The sequence below is a fragment of the Clarias gariepinus genome, chromosome 1 (genome assembly GCF_024256425.1).
Source record: "Clarias gariepinus isolate MV-2021 ecotype Netherlands chromosome 1, CGAR_prim_01v2, whole genome shotgun sequence".
Classification (NCBI taxonomy): Eukaryota; Metazoa; Chordata; class Actinopteri; order Siluriformes; family Clariidae; genus Clarias; species Clarias gariepinus.
The window spans coordinates 21,821,398-21,844,460 of NC_071100.1; the positions used below are offsets into that span (position 1 = coordinate 21,821,398).

Genomic DNA, 23,063 nt, shown 5'->3' on the forward strand with positions numbered 1-23,063 from the left:
GTTAAATCAGGACTTGTGAATGAAGGAGTAACTTTAACCACAGTACTGTGATAAACTCTTAGCCACAGTTAAACATTTGAACAGTGAAACGTTTTGAAGAATGCTGTTTCTCTGTGAGTGATGATCCTGGCCGAGGTGGCTCAGAGCCCACTGCAGTCACTCCTGTGAACATTCAGTGGGTGGAATACCTGATCCTTGAAAATCGACGGATAACTTGTCGTCAAGAGATGCGTCTGCGATGGTGTGTCTGTGGAAACTGTGCACACAATCATTCACAAAGAAAACACTTGCATGTTACAGGAACTCGACTAAGAATTATTGCCAGAACACCCATACAGTCTTAACCATGATCCAAAAGTCATTTCTACATGTTTGGGCGGTTCTTGGGAGGCCAGAGTTTCACAGATGTAAAGCAGGCAGTCTGATTATGGTTTTACTGAGAAAACGTTCTACTTTGATGATTTTGATCTAAGCAGTGGTGAAACACTGGGATAAGTGTACGTTACGTTAATGTAGCAGGGGATTATACACTGTAAATAAATAAAGGGAGTTTTTACTTTCATAACTGTGTTGTCATTCTGGACAATCAAAAGTCCCGGTTTGACTTGAACCCTCCTTGTATAAGCACTCACACTGTAGGCTCTGTCCCAGACGTCGAATCAGTCTTATGAAATACCGCTGATTTAAACAATCCAAAAAAAATATGGACACTTTAGTGGTCTGAATTTTCAGGAATTGCTTTTGTTTATTCGTTCCATTTTGTTTATTTAAAGTATTAGCCTTTTAATAACCAACACTCCTACAATCTTCAAATTCTGAATAAAGACAATGAAACGCTAAACGCAGATTAAACGCAAGTCGTTAAAAAGGTCGGTCGCGTGGCCAGCATAAATATCGCTAAAAATGCCATATGCCATAAGCCCGGCTAGCTCAGTCGGTAGAGCATGAGACTCTTAATCTCAGGGTCGTGGGTTCGAGCCCCACGTTGGGCGCTTCACTTTTCTTCATCTCTTCTCTGTACGGCTTTCAACGGTTGTATTTTTTTTTTTCTCCGACAGGCTTACACAAAATGGATGTAATCGATGATATGCCAGGTTTAAGGCGAATTGACGTCAAGATTGATGAATGCAGCATCGTTTTAACTTGTTCAGGTATTAAATCTGCTCATTTCAGAGTGTATTGTTTGGTGTAAAACATGCAAGTGTCCTATAAAAATGTCGTTTTGTTTCACTTGGAACACATGGTTCATGTCAGTTATTACAAGACATTTTTATTGAATAACTTCTTAATGTTCACGCTTTGTTATTTGGTTAGTTGTAAAATATTTACAACGATTTGGGTCTCTGCGACAGTCCCCAACTCAGCTTTCACAAAAGGAAACGGAATCACACAGCGTCCAACAAGAATGAAAAAACGAGGTGAATTTCATAGCGGAACAGCGCCTCCTGCTGGAGAACACTCGCTATGAAAGCCTGAAACATGAGGAAACGGAGAGAGAGAGCAGGGGCGCCATTTGTTCAAAATGATGCCCCGGTTTTTCCCTTTTCCCTGTGTATAATCAGTTTATATATATATAATAATAATAATAATATATATATATATATATATATATATATATATATATATATATATATATATATATTATTTATTATTATTAACATTATGCCATTGAATTCCCCAATCTAATTGTTTTTTTTTTATTATTATTTTTTACTGCAAATCAAGAGGACACTTACTGTGAACATGCATGCATAAGCAAAAGCCCCAATGTACATCCTTTGTGAGCAACCTAGTCAACCTAGATTCTTGTTCTCACCATACATACTTACATTAGTTTTATGATCACTCATTAGGAATGATGATTTTAGCTAGCAGTCACACCCTCATGCAGTAGACATATTGCAGTACAACATTCAGCTGTAAATTTACACCCAGATCCAAAGAATTCTTTCTCCACAAATGTTCAGTGAGTAGAAGTCATCATAAACCATTCTTCAGTTTATTTGAATCTGTATTTTTCCCAAGGTGCATGTACAGTACCAATTCACAAACATGAACGTGTAAAAATGGAAGAAAAGCAAATAGTAATTCCAGGTAGACGTGTTACCGGATTGCTGTCAAATTAGCTGATGGCCATCGATTTCAAACAATACGTGTAATTTCACAATCGTACCCCTCAGCCTCCACACAGATTTTCTATCTACACATTGCTCAGTTCCTAAGTCATGTCCCACTAGCATCATATCTGACATCTCTCAGCTCACCTGAGAACATCTGGCTACAGTCTGGTACTATATGTCACCAATACAAGTTTATCTTACTGGCCATTTTAATGCAGATATGCCTTGTTTGTCCATTATAATATCAATTATTAGACATTATAGCAGTCCACCAGCTTCTGACCACAAGATCACTCTACGTTGCCCAGTGAATGTAAATCTGACCACAAGCTCACTGTAAGCTGCCCAGTGGTTAAAAAAAAGAGGAAGCGTGGTGGACTAACTCGGACACTCAGTAATTGTGTACCAACAAATATCACATGCTTGGTGAGGGAGCTTAGGTTTACCCAGTAAAGTGGTAACTGAGTTCAGATCTGAGAAATCCACAGCTGGGTTATCATATATATATACACACACACACACACACACACACATCACGTCTTTTAAGACAAAACCACGTTGTCATCTGGGGCTTACTGTTAATGAGCAGAAAAGTTTCTTATAATAGAAAGCCTTTAGTGAAAAAAAAAGAAATTGCATATAATTTTCTGCTAACTGAAGTGTAAACCAATTATTATTATTATTATTATTATTATTATATTTATTAATGTTTACTATCCTGGTCAACATACTGAATGTTTTTCTGAATATCCTTGCATTTTTCAAGGAATATACAGTATATGCATTTACATATTCAAGTAATGTCATTGTTTAAAGCAAGCGATGCAAAACGATTGTCCAAAACCTAATACAGAGAATCTAAAATGTCTTCTAGATTCTTATAGAAAATCAGCTGGGGTTTAAATGTTTTAAGGGCATTCCAATGTAGCAATTATCCCAGTACACTTTAAAGTTTTTTCCCCTAATTAAAGTGCGTGGATAAAACTATGCCCACATAATCGAATGCATAAGAGATCACAATGTAAATCAGCCCATAATCGTATCAACTTGGAAGCTCAGTGTTGATGTGTATTATTACACATTAATTGGGGTTGAAATTCTGTAGTGATTAAATTAATATACAATATACAATAAAATTGCTAAATACAAATATTAGTATGATAATAATAAACTAAATTAATCAAATTCTAACTGCAGAAATGCACAAACACACTCATGCCTGCACACAAACACACACACACTCTTTCTCTCACTGCTTTAACTAAAGCATGGCTAAGTCTTCCCCAATTCTAAGAGGTATATTTTATGTTTATTCGCTGTATGTAAAACCTGGTGGCCCAAGCAGAAGTACCACTTTTCTCCGATCTATACTTAAGGCCGCTACATGGAATCACGTGCTATCTGCAGGTCGTAAACTTAAGCTTTTAATGTACACTTAATGAGTGTGCATATAAGTCAGGAGATCAAGCACACAAGTCATTAATGGCAGTTCTCTTTAACCGTTTCATCCTGTAAATCCGTCTCTAAATGGGCTGCTTCTCTGTCCGGCTCTGTAGTCTTGCACACATTTGTCCGATTGTCCAGGGCCAGCTGCATGGCCCAGATGCTGAGAGGTCTCATGTAAGCCAAGGAGCGATAGATCCCTTTTTCACAGTACGCCTCTGGAGTCTGAAAGGCCATTCCTGTCTGCTCCCACACTGTCCGATAGCAACCTTCAGCGGTATGTAGACCTTCCTCTAACAGACCCTGAGAGACAGATACAGACAGCTGACATTATTAACAAGGTACATACTTATGAGAACCAAGAAGGCTGAACAAAAAATGAAGCTTGCAAATCTGATAAATTACGCACAATAACCACATCTGCCCATTAATAAAATTATTTAATTGGTCAATCGTTGCAGTAGGTCAATGCATACATTTATGCAGCAACAAAAGCACTTTAGTTAATGTTCACATCAAAGAGAACAAGGGAAAAAAACGATCTCGGTGATTTACTCAAACTCTTTTCCACCAAGGTAGGAAAGGCTTCTTTTCAGATAGCCAAAGCACCAGCCAACTCTTCGCTGGGCTAGAACAGAGCAACACTTATTTCAGAGGATGGGGGCGGAACTAAAAGTTTATGACCATCTTAAAAAAAAAAAAAAAAAAAATGGACTCAACATGCAATAGCCAGCTAAAATGCTTTCAAGTAATGAATGATAAAGCCAGGACAAACTGTTCACTAAGCCATGTTCAAGTTGCTACCGTTGCTGCTAGCTTTTTTTTTTTTAGCCTCTATACTTGCCGCTACCACTAGCAATGCAGTTAACATTGATGGGGAAGTAGAGACCTACATAGACGTATACAATGACGTAATAAAATGACTCTCTAGTCAAACAAAGCCAGTTTTATTATGTTCGCTATTAAACCCGCACTAGCACCAGACATGAGCGACTGTAGCTCCTGGTTCACTTTGGTGGAAAAGGGTCTTTAGTGGTATTGTGTTGGTGCCAGATTCTTGAGCCATGTACAACATATAAAACCTTTAGATGGTTGGGCTAAAGCACAGGATTCCACTCCTGTCAGCGAAGAGCAGGACTTTAAGACACGGACTCATCTATACTAAACAGGTCAGCATTAGAAAAAAGACCAGGCAGTGTTTTTTAAATCTTTAACTGTCTAGTACAAGTGAGCATATCACCACTGTCGAGTCCTGTCCCCAGCACTACCACCAAAGTCATAGTGAAAGACACTGTGGTTTTATTGTGTCTTCCCCATTCTGTTATTTGATATGAACATTAGCTGAAGCTCTTAACTTTTAACTTTATTATTTTGTGCACTCTGCTGCTGACTGGTTAAGGCATAAATCAGCTGTAATTCAGAAATGTGGCCGTCCATCTCCATACTGACCTCGTGAATCATGGTAGCTGCCAGTCCATAGACCACACCAACCCAGACCTCATCAGACTGAACACTGGAGCGATCAGGCACTCCCTCTGGTCTCATTCCATTGACAGCTCCCATCTGCCCTCCTGCAAAGCTCATCACGTTCAGATCAAACACACTCTTTAGAGCGCTGCAGATCTTCTCCTTAGGGAAAACCTTGACGAGAATAATTGAACTTGGGTTAAACAAGGACTTACAGTATAATGTAACTGATACAGGTCATGGCAGAACACATACACAATTATTATACTGGTTGTTTCATGAGGCAGATGTTTCGGTCACAAAGAAATAAATTGGTAAAAATTTTACAGACATCTTGACATCAGACATCTTGCATTACATAAATTTGATTAAATACATTCAGTGAGTAACCACCAAGGAGGAAGCAGCCACCAGGTTGCCGAGTTGTTTTTTGTCCTGCAGATAAAGGATTACTAAATGTATTGGGAATAATAACCAGAACTAATGGGGTAATTTTGTCTTCACAAATACTTTAGGCATCTTTACCTGAAAGTTCAGAGCAAACCCCTACAACAATAACAGCCTTAAAAAAAAATCTCCTGAAAATGATTATAGAACCAACCTCAAATTCATCTTCTCCTAGTCCAGATGCCCTGAGGAACCACTGGCCTGCACACTGGTCTGACATCACACTATTAGATATACTTCCCCCACTGCTGTCATAGTTGTAGTACTTGCCTAGAAAGAAGAGGGGGTTGGAATTAAGAAGTTGGGAGAAGAAAAAAAAGTTGAAACTGTAACCTTCTACTTAATACTTAAGTCCTGATTTACAATTAAAAGTTTTTTGCAAAACTGCCAAAAATATAGAAAAGCTGCGAGCTGATTGTGTCTTTCAAATGAGAATAAAGAATGTGGAAGCTATTTTTGCATGCTAGACTTCGATTAATAGATTAATTTATAATAAACATGCCTAGAGACCATGAATTAATTTTCATATTATGTTTTTTTTTTTCAAGCAAAAATTTTACCATTTCCTACTATATCAAGCCCCAGTATCTCATAATTTTAGAAAGTTTCTCCAAGTGCTAAAAATTTAATCACAGCAAAGGTGGTTAAAAATTAAGAGTCTCACCATACATTCATATTGCTGATGCTATAAGCATTTACAAGGGTGAGTCAAAAATTATCCACACTCCGTTCAAGGCTACCGTCTGCCCAGTCATTGCTGTGCATGTGTGAACGTGTTACATCAGTACATTTGTAACTGAGGTGCAAGCAAAAATGCATGCTCCATTCATTATTTGGACAAAAAATGACCACAGTGATTTGTTTATTTATTTATGGGCTCTGAGGGTGTACCTGGTGCTGTTATTTATCGAAAACTTTGTGCGCAGTATGGAGAATGTATTTTGTCGTGAAGAAGTGTGTATAAATGGATAAACAAGTTAAAGGAAGATAATACAAAAGCTTGTTGACGGATGGGAAACGTGTATTGAAAATCAAGGAGATTTATGTAAAAAATAATGCATTTATCTTTTCTAAAAGTTAATTAAACTAAATTCCACAGCCAGAGTGTGGATCATTGTTGACTCAGCGGCGTATACAGACTATTACTCTAGAACAGGTACTCGTATTTGAAGTTGATACGGTAAATGACTTTGGGTTTTTGTACGCCTTTTTTCAAAATGATCCTATGTATACATCTAGGTTTACTTTAAGATTTTCTCTTCCAGTACTCTGTTAGAAATCTAAACCTGCCATGGCTGTTAAAAACAAATAACCACATGCAAGACCTAGTTTACATATCGTTTCCACTCCTACTTTGCATTGGGCAATCTCTTTTTTGTTGTTTGTTTGTTTTTGGAATCACCCCGAACACTTGCAGTTTGCACACCCAATTTTCCCCCTTTGCACACATTAAATGTATTAAAAATATAAATAAATCTGAGCCGTAATTTTAGTCTAGTTGTCTGCATTCTGGTGTACAGTTCTCTTTAGACTGAGATGAATTCTATCACATAATTCCAGTCTGAGGGCAAACTCACCATTCCACAGTAGTTTATCGAAAGCAGCACTGCCTCGCGTCAAGATGTCTCTGTAGCGCTCATACACCAAGTCACTTTTTAGTAGTTGTGCCATCTTGCACATCACACACACTGAGGCCAGCCACAGACTCCCGCAGTACGCACTGAAACAACACAAATTAACAGCAAATAGTCAATAAAACTTTTTTTTTTTTTTAAACATTTAGTTTAAACACACTACTGATTTAGCAGTACAATATATCTTCAGTAAAGATGCGGTGAGGCAAAATGCTGCAGCAGGTGCTTATAATTTACTCCCACCTCCCATAAATGCCAGTAGGTAGACTACCCTCACTGAACTGCCCTGTGTTAGGTGTGACTGGTGGCCTGTGTATTAGTGTTTCACGCTTAATGTTTCTGGGGTCAACATTGGCCGAGATACACTGGCAACCAAAAAGTATTAAATAAATAAAGAATCACTATGTAGCCAAAAGTTTGTGGACACTTGCCAATTACTCCCATATATCTAAATATCTATCTGAATATCCCATTCCAGATTTGATCCCCACCTCAGCTGTTACATTAGCCTCTAGTCCTCTGGGAAGACTTTCTGTTTTGAAGCAAGGTTGTGAGGGTTGACCCATTAAGTCCATGGTAGTAGGACTGGACTGCACTTGCCTTTCCGGTTTATCCCAAAAGTGTTCTTAAAAGGGTTACATTATGGGCTCTGTCCAAGCCGTTTTTTATTTCCTTCACATCAACATTGGCAAACCACATCTTTATGGACCTCGCTTTGTGCACAGTGGTGTTATTTTGCTCAAACAGGTTGAGCCTTTAAGTTATGCTCCAGTATACAAACACATCCTACCTACATCATAATTGTGTGCATTCTACTCTGGATCAGAAAGCCCACATGTGGGCGTGATGGTCAGGTGTCCAAAAACATTTGGCTATATAGTGTACACTGACCAACCTTACAGCTTGCCTGTGTCTATTAAAGTACCACTTGCACATGTGAACGTTGTCACTAGTGTGCTGCAGTTAACCACTAAATTATAACTCTACCCTCTCTGAAATAAGTCCAAGAACAAAGCATTTCAGTGAATGTGCCAATATGCATCAATATGCAAGACTGAAGATTGAAATTTTTTTTTTATTCTATGAAAGCTTTTATGGTCAATTAGAGTTCATTGCTTTATCCAGTAGAGAGACACGAATAAATTGACACCATAAGCAATAAATAATACTTGAATAAACCAGGAATTAAATGTAATAGAGCCAGTACAGCTTGTTTTATTCTGTTTAGTCATTTTGTACTTTTTTCCTTTTTGTAATGTAATTCACCTGCAACAGTATGAACTGGACTATGAACTTGTTTTCCATTGATAACACAATGTTCATACTTAACTTTTTTTTTTATATGCTCTTTGCTTCTAGGATTTCACAAACACCTCTCTATTTCCTCTTCCTCCCATTACAGGGTACCCATTATGTAGAATTCACTTTTTATTATGTTCAGAAAATCTCATGGTTCTCTATGTGTACATGCAAAAACAATATAAAAAAAAAAAACCTTTAGCTTATCTCTCTCTTTCTTTAATCACACTCTTCAGTTTTGTCTTTTAATTATGACGCTCACATGGGAAAGACCCTCTTCAGGCCTGGGCACTGTGTGTGTGTTAAAGATTTCACATCAGACTGCTCTCTCATTAATGAGTGACAATTTCAAGCTGGTTTGGCGAAATTAAAGCTCATGTGTGTATCCTAAAGCTGTAAGTGTTACTATTTTAAAGTTATTGTTTGATTGTTAAGTTTGGTTGTTGAGCTAAAGACAGGGAAGTTACCACCACACTGCTATCAGTTCACTTTAGATTCATTAACTCCTGCTTGTATCTCAACTTTTAAATTGCTGAACACTGGGGAATTTCATTGTGATTAAAAACTCTTAAACACAATAAATTGATTCCTACTGAAAAATCTTGGTGTCACTTGTTTTGTTCACCCGAAATGCAGAATGGAAAAGTCACAATTGGGAAATGTCTTATAATATGTCCTGAACATGAGTGGGCTGGTTCAAGGGTGGTTTATGTAAAACTACATATGAATATGTGCGTGTGTGTGTGTGTGTGTGACAAATGGAAAATTGTGTGTGTGGGAAAGTAACAGACATTTCAAAGTCCTATAAGACTTATATAAACTTGTTTGAAAACGAATATAATAATTGGTGAGCTTTAAAACAGACCTGGGTCCTGTTGCAGTCCATCCATCATAGGTCTGGTCAGCATAGCCGGAGTTCTCGATTAGGCCATCGCCATCTTTATCAAACTTCAGTTCAGTCTCCATGACCACCTGAAACAACCAAACCAACATCAGAGAAGATGAGGAATACACTCAGCTATTAGCAGGTAAGGTGCATGTACTAGATAATATCAGGTAAGATTTTTTTTGTATTAACTTCTGAAGGAAAATTAACTTTTTCCAAGATATTCCAATGTTTCAAGAATTGCATTGTATTGCATTGTATTACTTTGGACCACAAAAAGAAAGTGACTCAGATCTGATCTGAAAAACGTTCAAACAGTTGCCTGTTCTGACTTCCCCCTATAAAGTCCTCTCTCTTCACCCCAAAGGTTTTCCTTCTGCATTACAGCAGCACCTCATCATAAAAATAAAAATCCTCTTTCAGTTGTTCAATATCTTCTGATTTTTTTTTCTTTGCATTCCTAAACACGCCTACAAGCCTGTAAGTGCGGACTAAACTAAATCCCATGTTCTTATTTCAGCAGAAACTGCCTTTTTTTTTTTTACATTGCAAGGGATGAATAACACCACTCACACTGTCCCTTACCATTTATACTAAATCAGAACCCATGCACCTTACCTGGCAGATGGGCCACATGTCTGTCAGGTACTGCAGGTCATGAGTTAGATGGTAGTCACGATACACATGAAGGATAAACTTCAGATTCAGGTCTTTCCAGTCTGCCGTGTCATGAATCTGATAGGCATTGACACGTTGCCAAGGCTCATCATCTAAAGAAAATGAGAGAAAAATGTTTGTACTCCAAAAGGAGCTCTCTAACAGAGGCAGAAACATTTTAACTTGTTCAAGAGACAAATTATTGACCATATGCCAGATGGTTAGTGTAGCCTGAACTGGAACTGTTTTTTGTGGCTCTTCACCCAATTTGACCGCAGTCACTAAAAATTTAAGGTAAAACAATACATTTTATTGTTTACTGTGAAAGGGACAGAACACAGGAATGACATTGTTGTAACCAGTGTAAATATGAACTATTCTGTTTGTTGTTACTGTTTGTTCAGGCCATGTGATTTTAATTTAGTTTTTATGACATTAATGCAGTTTGGTTAGACGCCATCCCACCAGCTGTCGATGCTTACATGGATGGCAGGGCGTTTTATGAAAACATTTAACAAAGACAGTTTCTGTGTCAGGCTGGCTTGACATGGTTGTTGATAAAGTTTAAAGAAAGTTATTCTGGTTTATTATAAGGCAAGATGGCATGCTAAACTAAAGGCAAACATATTATTGTATATGAAGGCAGTTTGATTATTACTAACCTGGGTCTCCAATGTCATGAGGTACCACATTCCTGGTCTTAACTGGGGAGTAATGCCCACTCATGAGATTGATCCGTTGTGTTGGGTCATACTGTACCACACTACCAGCTGGGAAAGGAGAGAGAGGAGGAGAGAATAGAAGGCAAAAAGAAGAATTGCTTAATAAGGTGATAAGGAAAATAATAATAATAATAATAATAATAATATAAACACACTGAATGTGAGAACAGTTCTTCTCACCAATATCATACTGTAGACTGAGAGCCAGTTTGGGCCAGAGCATGATAAGTGCAAAGGAGGCATAGAAATGCACATCGTACGTGTTGTACATCCTGTACTCCTGTCCTATAAACGGGTAAAGTGACAGAGAAAATTCAGGGTTAACACTTCAGGATCATTTCAGCTGTGTGCCATTTAAAAAAAAAAAAAAAAAATGTATTATTAAGAAATTAAAGTTGGATTTTACTCTGATTGCATTATTTCTGCTAGTTTTTTTCCTTCCCAAAATGTGTATTTAAACTATATGGACACCTGACAAACTGTATGTGGGCCTTCCCTCAAACTTGGCCTTTTCTTCCAAAGTGTATTTATAGCATCAAGATTTACTAGAGGTGTAAGACAAAGTCCAGCATAAAATGTACAAAAAGCAAGCTTCATTATGACAGAGTGCACTCGCTAGTGTTTGCCAAGTTTGGTGCTAGTCTGTACCCAGAGAGTTGCAAACAGCCAGAACCAAATTCCTTGTGTGTGTCAACATACTCTGTGAATAAAATCTGATTCTGATAAAAAACCAAGTGTCCTGCACAGAGGCCTGACCCCAACCCCATGTACCACCATTATACCCCTATCTCACCTATGCAGTTTCGCGTGGTGGCCGTAAGTACGGTTCATCATAATTTACCGCGAGTTTTGGCATTGTGATTACATTTCCATCATGTTTAATTTTTGTGGCGGCCCTCGCGGAATCTTGCAGAACTTCGCGGAACGTCAGCGGGCAATCACAGTGGCTCACATGCCTAACACCGTATCTCACCGTGAGTCAAACCGCATAGGTGAAATAGGAGTATTAGTGTATAATGTGATGTAGTGATTAGAGTTTATTGAGAAAATGTAAACAGGGTAATTTGCAATGTCATGCATAAATAAATAATAGCAGAAGATAATATTTGGCTTTTTTTTTTCTCTCTCTCTGTGCAAGTTGCACAATCCCGTTCCTGCGTGGACCCACTATTACAGAGCACAAAGCATGTGTAGCTCTTTTTGACACCATTGAGTGATGAGACAAAAGTAGTTCTTTTACTGTTGTTTACAAGACATAATTTAAGGTGTGCTTTTTGGCTCAAGCTATTAAGTGCTCAGAAGAGGGAAGGCCCAGCCTGTGTGTCGAGTGGGTGGAGGTGCTGCTACGGTTGGTTTGAGCCTAAAACGACAAGGAATTTTCGTCTTAAACCCATGCTTAAAGGCATTTCAACAAAGTTTTGTGTAAGAGTTTATGTTGTTCTAAAGTTTGACACCAAGATTTTCATTTATACTGCAAACGCATATTGTTTTCAAATATCGGTTTTGGGTCCCATTCATTACTAATCGGGATCAGCATCAGTCCTGAAAAAAATTAAATCATATTGATTGACTTGGAAAGTCATAACACCTATCCGACATTATAATAATAAAAAAAAAAAAAAAAACACATTGACATTAATTACCCTCTAAATAGGCAAAGCGGCCATACTCCTTAAGAACAGGGGGCTGCGCTGGAAGACCGCCTTCTTCTGAACGAAGCCCACCACTGACATCACAGTCCTCAGGAAGCTCCACCCACACTGTCCCTCCATCCACAACAAAGTATAACTCATTAAACAGGGCTGATTTATACCAGGAAGGGAGAGAACTGAAAAACACAAATATAACAGTTATCTGTGCACAATGCCTTGAGATCAAAACACTGAAATTTAAACTGATGATCTACACTATAACTCAAGCGGCTGCTGCCAAAGACTCTCCCCTTACCTGTTTTCCAGAATGGGCCTTTGCCATTCCTCAATGCTCTTCTCCCAGTCTTCATAATGTGTAAGTGCGTAGTGAGAAAGAGCCGGGCCTGCATCCCCTTTGGTGCCATAATAACGTGCGTAGCGTCTAATAAGAAAACAAATACGACATATCCCATCTGGTTCGTGATCGCTGCATGATATATCATGAAAGTCCGGCAATGCAGATGAGGAAGCAGGCCGATTAGCTTTAAGCTGAATTAGGAATGTGTTTATACCTGATGTGCTCTCTTTCCCTTGAGCCGAAAGTAATTTTCGGCATGTCCCAGGCCAGGGAGAACTCTAGGCTGTTGTGTCCATGCGCAGGTACAGAGCAGCCCACTGCCAACGCTGCTGCCACCATCTCTCCTCTCTGAGTGGGAGGGCTGGAGCTGCTGGGTGAATCTAACTGGCCGTCATTCATCAGGTCACTCCAAATGGCCTTTCCAGTGTCATTAGGATTAAATGTAGTCTGATGGGTGATCTTTCTGTTGGACTACACCACATTCATCAACAAAAGATATAAATATGATCTGCAAACTCAGGAACTGTTCACTACCATTCTTTGTAGTTTTATGGTCTTTTACTAATTAATTATACAGCCACATACAGTGGAATTGTACCTTATGCCATATAGTAAAAGGTTCATGTGGAGTTTCTGCACCAACTGAAGTATTTTACTCCACTTTGTCCTTTAAAACAAGTTTTTTAACAGTCATTTCAACCCAGGCCTCTTTTATGCTTTTCAAATTAGTAAGAAATTAGAACAAATCCCTGATCCTGAACACTTTTCCAGAACATCTTAAAAAAAAAAAATCTAATCATTGACTTATCAATCTGTTTATCATCGGATGTACAGAATGTTACGTGACCCATCCATCATAAGGTTCCTGTGTGGGTTGTTACTATAGAAACAATAACACACCACAAAGGAAAGCATTGATGAAACCTCTACACCCGGACAAATATCACTTGAAATCTTTATAGCACACATAGTATAATTAAACATATGACATGAAATAAAAAGCAGCTTTTTCCCATTAAGTGAACCCCATTAATAAGGTGTATCACCTGTTCTTGAGCAGCCATGCACAGTGTGTACGGGTTCACCGGTGAGCAGTGGTGAAGCAAAACCCCCGACACAGACTCGCCCTCTTTCTCCAAGCAGAATGGCTCATTCCAGTGACCCCCACATTTGTCATCCTTATGGCCTGATCCATTCTCCATGGTAAACATGATTGTGACATCCAGTGCATAGTCGTTCTTGTTCTCTACGTCCCACACAAACACCGCAACTGGAAGACTTGAGTCCTGTGAATGAAAATGTGGGCATCAAACACGAGAAGCTTTTTACAATAAAACAACAACTTTAATGAAATTATTTAGTTTGTAAATGTTTAACATAATCCATATTTTGAAATGTGTACATTTTATGAGCAATCATTTAATGAACACAATATAAGACTTAACAGTGTTATTTTTGCATTTTGCAGCACGCTTAAAAACTGGTGCTTTACAATTAATCACGTCATAATCTAAATTGCAGTATAGACCTGTGCACTTATTTAAATCACAAAAGGCTGCATCATATTACAGTTAATGAAGACATCGTCAGGAATTTATACAGAGTGTGTCAATATATTAAGTATTTGATTGTTTTTTTTTATAGTTTTAAATAAATAAATAAATATTGGCAAACATCCTCTTAATGCGATCATTTGTCCATTTGTTCGCTTTTATCCTGGATAAAACATTTGAATACACAATGGTACATTTAATAGTTAGATATCAAAATAATCAGTGTTATTTTGTTTTGTTTTTTAATTAAAGTGTAAAGCTCTATTTTTTTTATTTTATTTGCAAATTAAATATTTTATTTTGCATTTTATTTTTTTCTTCTATAAATTAGATTCCCCACTGTTGGATGAATAAAGGTATATCTTATCTTATTAAAAACTAAAGTATAAATCCTTTTTAAAACAGGTCAGTTCTGGAAGCTCAACACAAACATAATATTTACTTTTGAAACAAAAATATATATATTGGGCTTGACCCCCTTTTTCATTACTACATTAGGACCCTCAACAAAAGTATTCAGCTAAGGCAAACAGTATATGGCGAATATAAAGCACAGAACTAATTAATCATGATAAAGTTTACTGTTCATTCACTCACCTCGTAGTTGTGTGGGATGACAGGTGACACCTGCCTGCAGGTGAGCGTGACGTTCTGGCCGGGCAGCTGGTAGACGGTCCAGGCCCGGGGATAGAGTGCATGGTAAAATGCAAACTCGCCGCGGTAACCCCAGTTCCAGTCCTGCAGTGTGGGAGGGTGTTCAGTGGACAACACTTGCTGATAGATTGTCTGACCATCCCGTCGCAGGCACACGGTAAACTGTGAGCAAGAATGAAATATTTGTTTTGCTTTTAGAGCAGTGTAAAGTGAAGAACACTAAAGTGAAACTCGTATCAGTTACACAACACTGAAAGTTATGGTCATTGTTATTGTTGATTTCAGGAACTGAATTGTTAAGGGAGGAATCGCTGCAAATCTATCTTTTGAGCGACCACCTTTGTCCTATACTGAACCTCCTCTATCCTGTTGGAAATGATCTCTTTCAGTATGCCCCAGTCTTCAACATCACAGAAGGGCTTTTATTAGTGGTTTAATGAGAATGATGTCAATCATATGGTATGGAATATGGTCCCCAGATCTCATCCCGAAACTTATAGGAGACTTCAGAATGATTAATTAAAGATCCCGATCATACCAAAAACACCAAATGAAGGAGTATTTCTGTATATACTGAAGCTGTTTTGTAGGCTCATGGTGGCCCAACACCTTACAAACACACTATAGTGTTTTACTGTATATTTTTATTTGATACTCGCACATAAATAGCATCATCCACCCAATAAGAGACAGTTCTTCACCTGGTCAGCAATAACTGTTGTGTAGTGGTATATTCCTGGGTTAAGCTGCCACCTACAGAACTCCCCCTTCCAACCACGGGTAATGCTTCCTCCCCCAATGCCTCCCAGAGGGGCACCTACACACAAGAAGGATCGTTATAATAATTTTGATTCGTTTTTGCTTAAAGTCTATAGTATTGTATAGTAAAAATATAGTACAGTATGGTATAATCCTGAGCACTTACCGTAAATCTGCCTGAGAGGTAAAGCATTGAATATGTCAATAAAGGGTTCTTTCTTTTCAACCCGTGTTTTCTGGTACCACCATTTTAAATACCTGCACAAAGAAAAAAATACATTATCTGCTTGAGAGAAATGTTTTAAACACATACTTATTATTGTTTCTATCACATTCAGTACCAGTCAAAACTTTGGACAAACCTTCTAACTCCATAGTCGTTCCTGATTTTTTTTTCTTTCAACACTGTAAAACAATGCTAAAGTTGTCCAAAATATGTAATAATCTCCTATAAAAAGTTGTTATATTGAGATGTATCTGCTACTTCTGCTCTGTAAAGACTTCATAACAGCTCTAATCTGAGGTGCTGTTTGTTATTTGGTGATTTTTGGAGGCTGGTGACTCTAAATGTACTTCTCCTCTGCAGCAGAGGTCAGTTTTAGTCCTGCTTCCCTGAGAAGGTCTTCATGAGAGACAGTTTCAACATGGTGCTCGATGGGTTTTGTAAATGCACTTGACACAATATTGTTCTTACAAAAAAAATGTTACAGAACAGGAATGACCTTCGTGCCTTAAAATAACAACTGACTGATTATGTTGTTATTACATAATTTCTTAAGTGTTATTCCATAGTTTGGAAATTTCCAGTATTGTTTTCTAATGTAGAAATGATAAATAAATCAAAACTTGTGTCCAAACTAGTGCTGTGCATATGCAGAATATGAGAAATTGCACTGTTTGAGTTAAAATATTCACCCAACCTTCACAATAAAAAAGTTAAAGCCTCTTTTCTCTTTTCTAAATAAAAGGCTGGCTTTTCCACTAACTGCTGATACAGTTGTGGGAAATGCTTGTGAGATTCTCTGAAGTTCTGCATGAATGTTTTTAGACAAAACAAAATCTCTAGCTCTCTCTCTACACACACATACACACACACACACATCATTGTGAACAGAAAAGTGTGTAAACTCCTAAACTCAACCAAAGTAATTTTTAAAAAGTATCTTATCCTTATATCTCAGTATAAAATAATAATAAACTGCTTTTTTTTCATTGTTTGTGGTGTAATTTGTTCCTTTGTCTGTAAACATCAGTGGTTCGCAACTTTAAACTGTTTTTCCAACTCCAAGCAAACTGGTTTTTAAGAGTTCAGAGAGTTTAAGATGCTCAAATCAAACCAGGACTTTTGATTATGCAAAATAACAGAGTAAATACTCCCTTTATTTCTCTATATAATCCCCTGCTACACTAATGCACTCATCCCAGTGTTTCACTAGGCATTTTTTGGAGCGAGGTCATTTCTTGACGTGAGGTCATTTCTTGGAGCGAGGTCAGGACTGTACAGGGGATGTAAGGGATGCCAATCACTCCCAGCCAAGTTCTTGTAATGTGCTAGTGGTGTTTGTGAATGATTGTGTGTACAGTTCCCACAGACAGATGCGTCTCTTCTGCAAGTCCGCATCGATTTTCAAGGATCAGGCGTTTCACTGGGATCGTCATTCACAGACGTACAGCCTTCTTTCAATTGTTTGCATCATTCAAATGTTTTACAGTGGATGGGAGTCTGATCCACACTGTGCTTGAAATCTTCAGTAAATTTCATCAGTTTTCCACCTTGAATCATGAGAAACATTAGTACAAGTCCCTGTATGGAAGACTAGGGTTGGAAATCCGGGGTAAATAGTAGATAACAGCTTTTTTTATTCCATCTATAAACTTATCATGCTTTCACTACAGTGTACAACGGCATTGTATTTCTAGATTCAATTTATTTTTAATACGACATGAAATTAGTTGAAAAGGTGACTGAGAAAAGAAAGTCTTACAGGAACTAATGGAATAACCGACTGTTATGCCTTGCATGTTTGTTGAAATTTTCCTCCTATTAACTGTCATCGTAACTACACTAGGAATTTCATCCTGTCATATCAGCAGACATGATTATATCACCAATATCTCACAGATATAACTAAAAGGCTACATATAATAAACAAATTAGCAACACAAGCAGAAGGTCAAGAATATTTAAATATAAACATATTTAGTTTGCTGCACGGTGGAGTTCACCTTTCAGTAAGAGTCATATACACTATCTACAGTATGCGCAGAGTAGATTCGAGAAGCACTAGAACTGTTTTCACCTACAGCACAGACATGCTGGTACACGTACATGAATATTTTGATTATGGATGCAGCTATGGAATATTACCAGCTCCTGAGAAGAACAGAACGTTTCCTGTGTTTGACTTCTCTGTTTGTTTTACAGCACCGACAGACATCCGGGCCTTCTGCTATTCTGATAGAATTTCCTGAATCATATTTATATAGTTTTCTTTTGGGCTTCAACCTGGAGAGTGCAAAGCAGCAAGAAACTATTCTACTCTGTACTTCATGACTGACAGTAATGATGAGGTGTGCAGTCTCCACCAATACAATAAAGAGTGCATTCACTAGAAACATTAACCTTTGTCTTATCTGTGCACAGGACATTGTTCCATTGTTATAATGCTGCGTGGACATATCTTTTGTTTAAGATTCAGCCGCTGTATCTCCATCTCTCACTCGGCTTCCCTCAATTACTCCGTTTCTCCATTTTTTATAAACACATCCACAGCTCTTAGAGCTCATAGACGTCTTTTAGACAAACAGATTGCATTGTGGGATTGAGCAGAAACAACAAGGGAAATGTGTTTTCCTGGATCAACTGTTACTCTTTTACAAACATCAACTTGATTTGGTTCTTTATTGTCAAGCTCTATATATTAAAAAATGCTCACATTATTATAAGGCAAAAATGTGCAACTCTGTTTTAGTGTTTCAACCTTATAGCTGGGGAGTGAGTGTAGTTAAGGGCGAGGCATGATGCATACATTGCAATGTCACTAGGTTTTTTTTTCTTCTTCCATGCAGTCATGAAAGATCGTTAAACAAGAATTTTCTGCTCCAAATTTCTCTGCTTTGTTCCCATCACACTGATATGAAACATGCGCGCAGGCTTGGTTCATGCATTGCAAAACATTTCAATCGAAGTTCAATCATTAACACAAACTTGCAGTACTTTCAATGATGACTTTGCGTCAATAATTAATCCATCCTGCGAAGGCCTGCACCCAAATGCACAAAACCAATACCAGAACTGATCGAATGCATCGCTAAATCTCGTTTTATGTGTTAATGAAGGCAGGACTTTGTGTGTTTAAGTTTTCTGTGGGATAGTATTGTTTTTTAATTTGATACATATTATTTAAAATAGATTTTTTTAACCGAAATTTTAACAAGTTCAAAATTAATTATGGATAAAGTCAATTTCATAGAAAAATAAATAAATAAATTATAATAATAATCTTTAAAAATGCATTATAGCATCTGGTTAAACAAACACAACTGAATACAAAATCCATCATCATAATTTTAGTTCAAAACTGAGTGCCAAAAATTAAATATAATTTAAGATAGAATTTACATTTAAACTGGTTTTTGGATTCAAGTTTATAATAGCATGAGTAAATGTGCATACATTAATCTTAGAATAAAAACTTTATTACTATGACACTATGAACTTGTGATAAGTCTAGGCTCTGAAGCGTGTTCCATGGTGCTCCAGATCATCATGCATGTACGTACATTTACAGCTTACAGTACTTTGTTCAGCTCCAGCAGGTATAAACTAAAATGCATCTCAATCAAACAATAAAATATAACAAGCAATAAAATACAGTCACTGTTAACTACTAATTTTTACAACAAACGTGCAGTGTTCAGTGTTTTAAATCACTTTCATTAAGCTGACCCTTGTACATTATAGGCAATTGTGTAAAAACATATTTCAGGCTTTTGGTTCACACACATTACACTACACTACACATGTCTACCTATAGCAGCAGGTTATTATGGTCTATTATACTGGTAAGGGTGTGGCCCGGCAATTCATCATGCTTGTTCACCAGACAGTATACAGTATGCAGGTGAAAGTGCAGCAAGTGTAGTTGATGAAAGCTAAATGTAAGTAAAGAAAAAACAAGATGGCATTTGTCTTGAACAAAGCAGAAACCGATAAGCGGTGAATGGCGACTTTTGAAATAAAGCACGGTGGCTAGAAATGGACGTGGCATAATATATCCATTATAAAGTTGCAAGACATACAGCCTACCCGACTGGTCAGATTACATTACATTCAGAGCTGAAACTTTGTCATCATGTAGCAGGATTTTATCTAAAAAATGGTAAGATGTCTTTTGTCTTTTAAGATGAACTTTTGAGCTATCGTGTTTAAAGGAATCAGTGTAGTAAACCTGATGAAGAACCAAGTACGTCTCTCAACTTTACCTGATGTATATAATCTTTTTACTTCTAAACACACCTAGTTCAGCATTAAATGCTTGTTTGTCTTGTTTCTTTTACAAGAAATCCAGAATGTTTGTATACCTTTTTTATATTGTACATTCAAGTCATCAGCTGACTTCATATTATTGCCACATAACGATGCTGAGCCTAGACCTGATCAACTGAAGCAACTCCAGATCATAGCAAGGCTGGTACGCTGGCCACTATGCATGATGGGTGCTTCCCTTAACTAATGCGCTTCCCATCTTACCCTGATGCACACGTCTCCCTGGAAAAGGATTGAATTCAACTCACTGGATCACATGACCCTTTTCACTGACTTGCGTTCCCTAGCAAATTGAACCCTGTTTTCTTGATTAGTCTTGCTAACAAGTGGTTTTCTTATGGCCACACAGCTGTTATGTCATCACACTGTGTGCATTTTGAAATGTTCTTACTTTCTTTTTTACCATGCAGTTAATTTATTACTCTTTTCCTTTCGTCTCTAAGACAACTGTAACCAAGTCAAAGCAATTTCCCTCTGGGATTAATAAAGTTCTTTGAATCTTGGATATCCCAGGTTTTGTTAATGTGTTGAAATTAATGTGTCCATTCTTCTGGGGAAGAATGGACTTGATAACGTCGTCTGCTTTAAAGGACGGGAAGCTGAGGAGAGTGAGATCTATAAGTGGTGTTGATGCAACTTACAGAACTTCAACTTAAGAAATGTGTAGAGAAGAAAGAGTGTGTGGACGTCTTTGTCTGCCAGATAAAGCAGACAAAGACAAAAAACAAGTCAAGACAAGATAAGGGGAGGAAGCACAAGACATTTGTTTTTGTTTTGTTTTTTAAGTAAGGCTGGACTGGAAAATCGACTTTGAAGAGGTGATGAAGATGATGGAGAACGAGATCTACAGTTGGTTGGAATGTAACCTACTGGATTTCAACTGCCATTAAACAACGACGGGAAAAGAAAAACTCAAAAGAAAATTACTTTGAAAAAAAAGGTACCAAATGGATCATTTTTGTCCAACTTGAGTGTGTATGCCCATGCCCCTCTCTGGAAAGGTTTGAGTATTGGGTGGGAAATTAACCTAGACCTTCTGCAATGCGTTGGTGACTCAATGGTAGGTTTCTCGCCTGCTATGCGGACAACCTGGGTTCAATTAAATGCAATGCCCCAACCCCAGTCACTGGCGGCAGTGCCGGTCCCAAACCTGGATAACATGGGAGGGCTGCATCAGGAAGGGCATCCAGCGTAAAGCCAGTGTCAAGTTGTTGCGAGGATCGGATGGTCCGCTGCGTTGATTCCAAAAGAGCCAAAAGATGAATTCTTGTTACCATACATAGATACTGGATACTGAGAGTATACCATCTACCGGCAACCCAAGGCTGGTTTTCCACGCCAACAGAGTGTGCATGGGGCTGCCCCAAACAGCGATTGAGGAAAGATCCTTACTGCAGTCAGGTCTCTGTGACACAATCGGTTAGCGTGTTCGGCTGAGAACCGAAAGGTTGGTGGTTCGAGTATATGTAACTTCAAGACATAGAATGGAGAAGTCTTGCGCCCTTTTCTGAGAATAGATACACAGAAAGCGGGGAGCCCTTAAGTTTTTAGGTGTTGTTAAATCTTAAGACTTTGTTTTATTTATTTATTTTTCAATCAAACTATGTGCATCATGTATGTATGGGTTTTCTTTTTTATCTTGGATATACAGAGACCCACTGCTACTGTATATCAATGTGCATTTATGATCAAGAGCAAAGTGACAATCAAAGGTGCAATTAAACCTTCATGACAAATTGCAATTTGTAAATGGGAAGTGCAGTAGCTCGATATCTGGGGGTTATATTTAAATATACCATAGTGTACTAGATAATTACTTTGGTTCTCCTACTACTATTTATTCTTCTAATTATTAACCCCTATTTTATTACTGTCTCAGAATCAAAATCAATAGTTTCTGTCGGTATGTGTAGAAATGGCAAACAAAGTCTCAAATAAAAAAAAATGATTTAGTGTGTGTGTGAGTGAGTGAGTGTGAGAGAGTGAGAGTGAGAGTGTGTGTGTGTGTGTGTGTGTGTGTGTGTGAGAGAGAGAGAGAGAGTGTGTGTACCTGAATCCCAGGCCGATGTGCTGTATGATGTGGGACAGGGACACGTCTTTCGCCTGGAAAGGTTTTCTTTTCTCCTTGAACTCATGCGCCAGGCAGATCCTCCACCCGTCCTTGGGAACACCGACTCCGGTTTCCGCGCCCTCATACCGGCCCATGAGCTCGGATAACGACCTGGTGTCATTTAAATCCATCCTGGTCTAACACGGCTCCAACCTAACCTGCAGTCTAATCACTAATGCTGCTGATTTACTTTGTATCAGGAAGATCTGATCAAATCCTCCAGCTCAGAACTGATGCTTCGTCAGTTTTATTATAAACCCGTCCGGTCCGGTCCACAGTGCACTAGTGTGATGGTTCCTGTACACAGGATGCGACGGTGAATTTGTTTGCAGCTCGACGCCATCCATTCGGGGCTTTTTTTTTTTTGCGTCTGTTTAAACACTTCGCTCTCCCTACAGCGTCTCAGTGTATCACGTATCTCCGGCGTACACGTTATGTGTGATATCTCACAAACGACCCGTATCGCAAACAGACTCCAACCCGGAATCGCAGCTTCATTAATCAGTCTCTCTCCATGGACAGCGACTTCAAGAGCTCAAGCGCCGTGTTGCAGACTGTACCATCTGTCTCACACAAACACGGGGGTGGACTCCTGCGATACACACCTGTAGCCACTAATTTATATACGCATAGCACGTTGGATTTATTTTAGCTTGACGTCATTTCAGGTCACGATATACTTCAAAAAACGGAATTACGATATACTTAAGACGTTCGTGATAGTTTTTTAAAAAGAATGAATAAATAAGTCCCCCTGTGACGTTTTGTAGAAGC

General features: G+C 38.2%; 1 protein-coding gene and 1 non-coding gene across 2 annotated transcripts; one reads left to right on the forward strand and one right to left on the reverse strand.

The window, feature by feature from the left end:
* The first annotated feature begins 919 nt into the window (after window positions 1–919).
* trnak-cuu (transfer RNA lysine (anticodon CUU)) lies at window positions 920–992 on the forward strand. The gene has a single exon. It is a non-coding gene; the product is annotated as a tRNA-Lys (tRNA).
* Window positions 993–3,531: 2,539 nt separating this feature from the next.
* Window positions 3,532–22,832, reverse strand: gba2 (glucosidase, beta (bile acid) 2). The gene is made up of 16 exons (XM_053501661.1): window positions 22,230–22,832; window positions 15,797–15,888; window positions 15,573–15,688; window positions 14,815–15,033; window positions 13,711–13,950; window positions 12,879–13,135; window positions 12,623–12,748; window positions 12,319–12,503; window positions 10,856–10,960; window positions 10,616–10,723; window positions 9,915–10,066; window positions 9,276–9,382; window positions 7,055–7,197; window positions 5,632–5,747; window positions 5,013–5,204; window positions 3,532–3,866 (listed from the first exon to the last, which is right to left on the reverse strand). The coding sequence occupies exons 1-16, from the start codon at window positions 22,418–22,420 to the stop codon at window positions 3,600–3,602; spliced, it is 2,616 nt and encodes an 871-aa protein (XP_053357636.1). The 5' UTR covers window positions 22,421–22,832; the 3' UTR covers window positions 3,532–3,599.
* Between the last annotated feature and the right edge of the window lie 231 nt (window positions 22,833–23,063).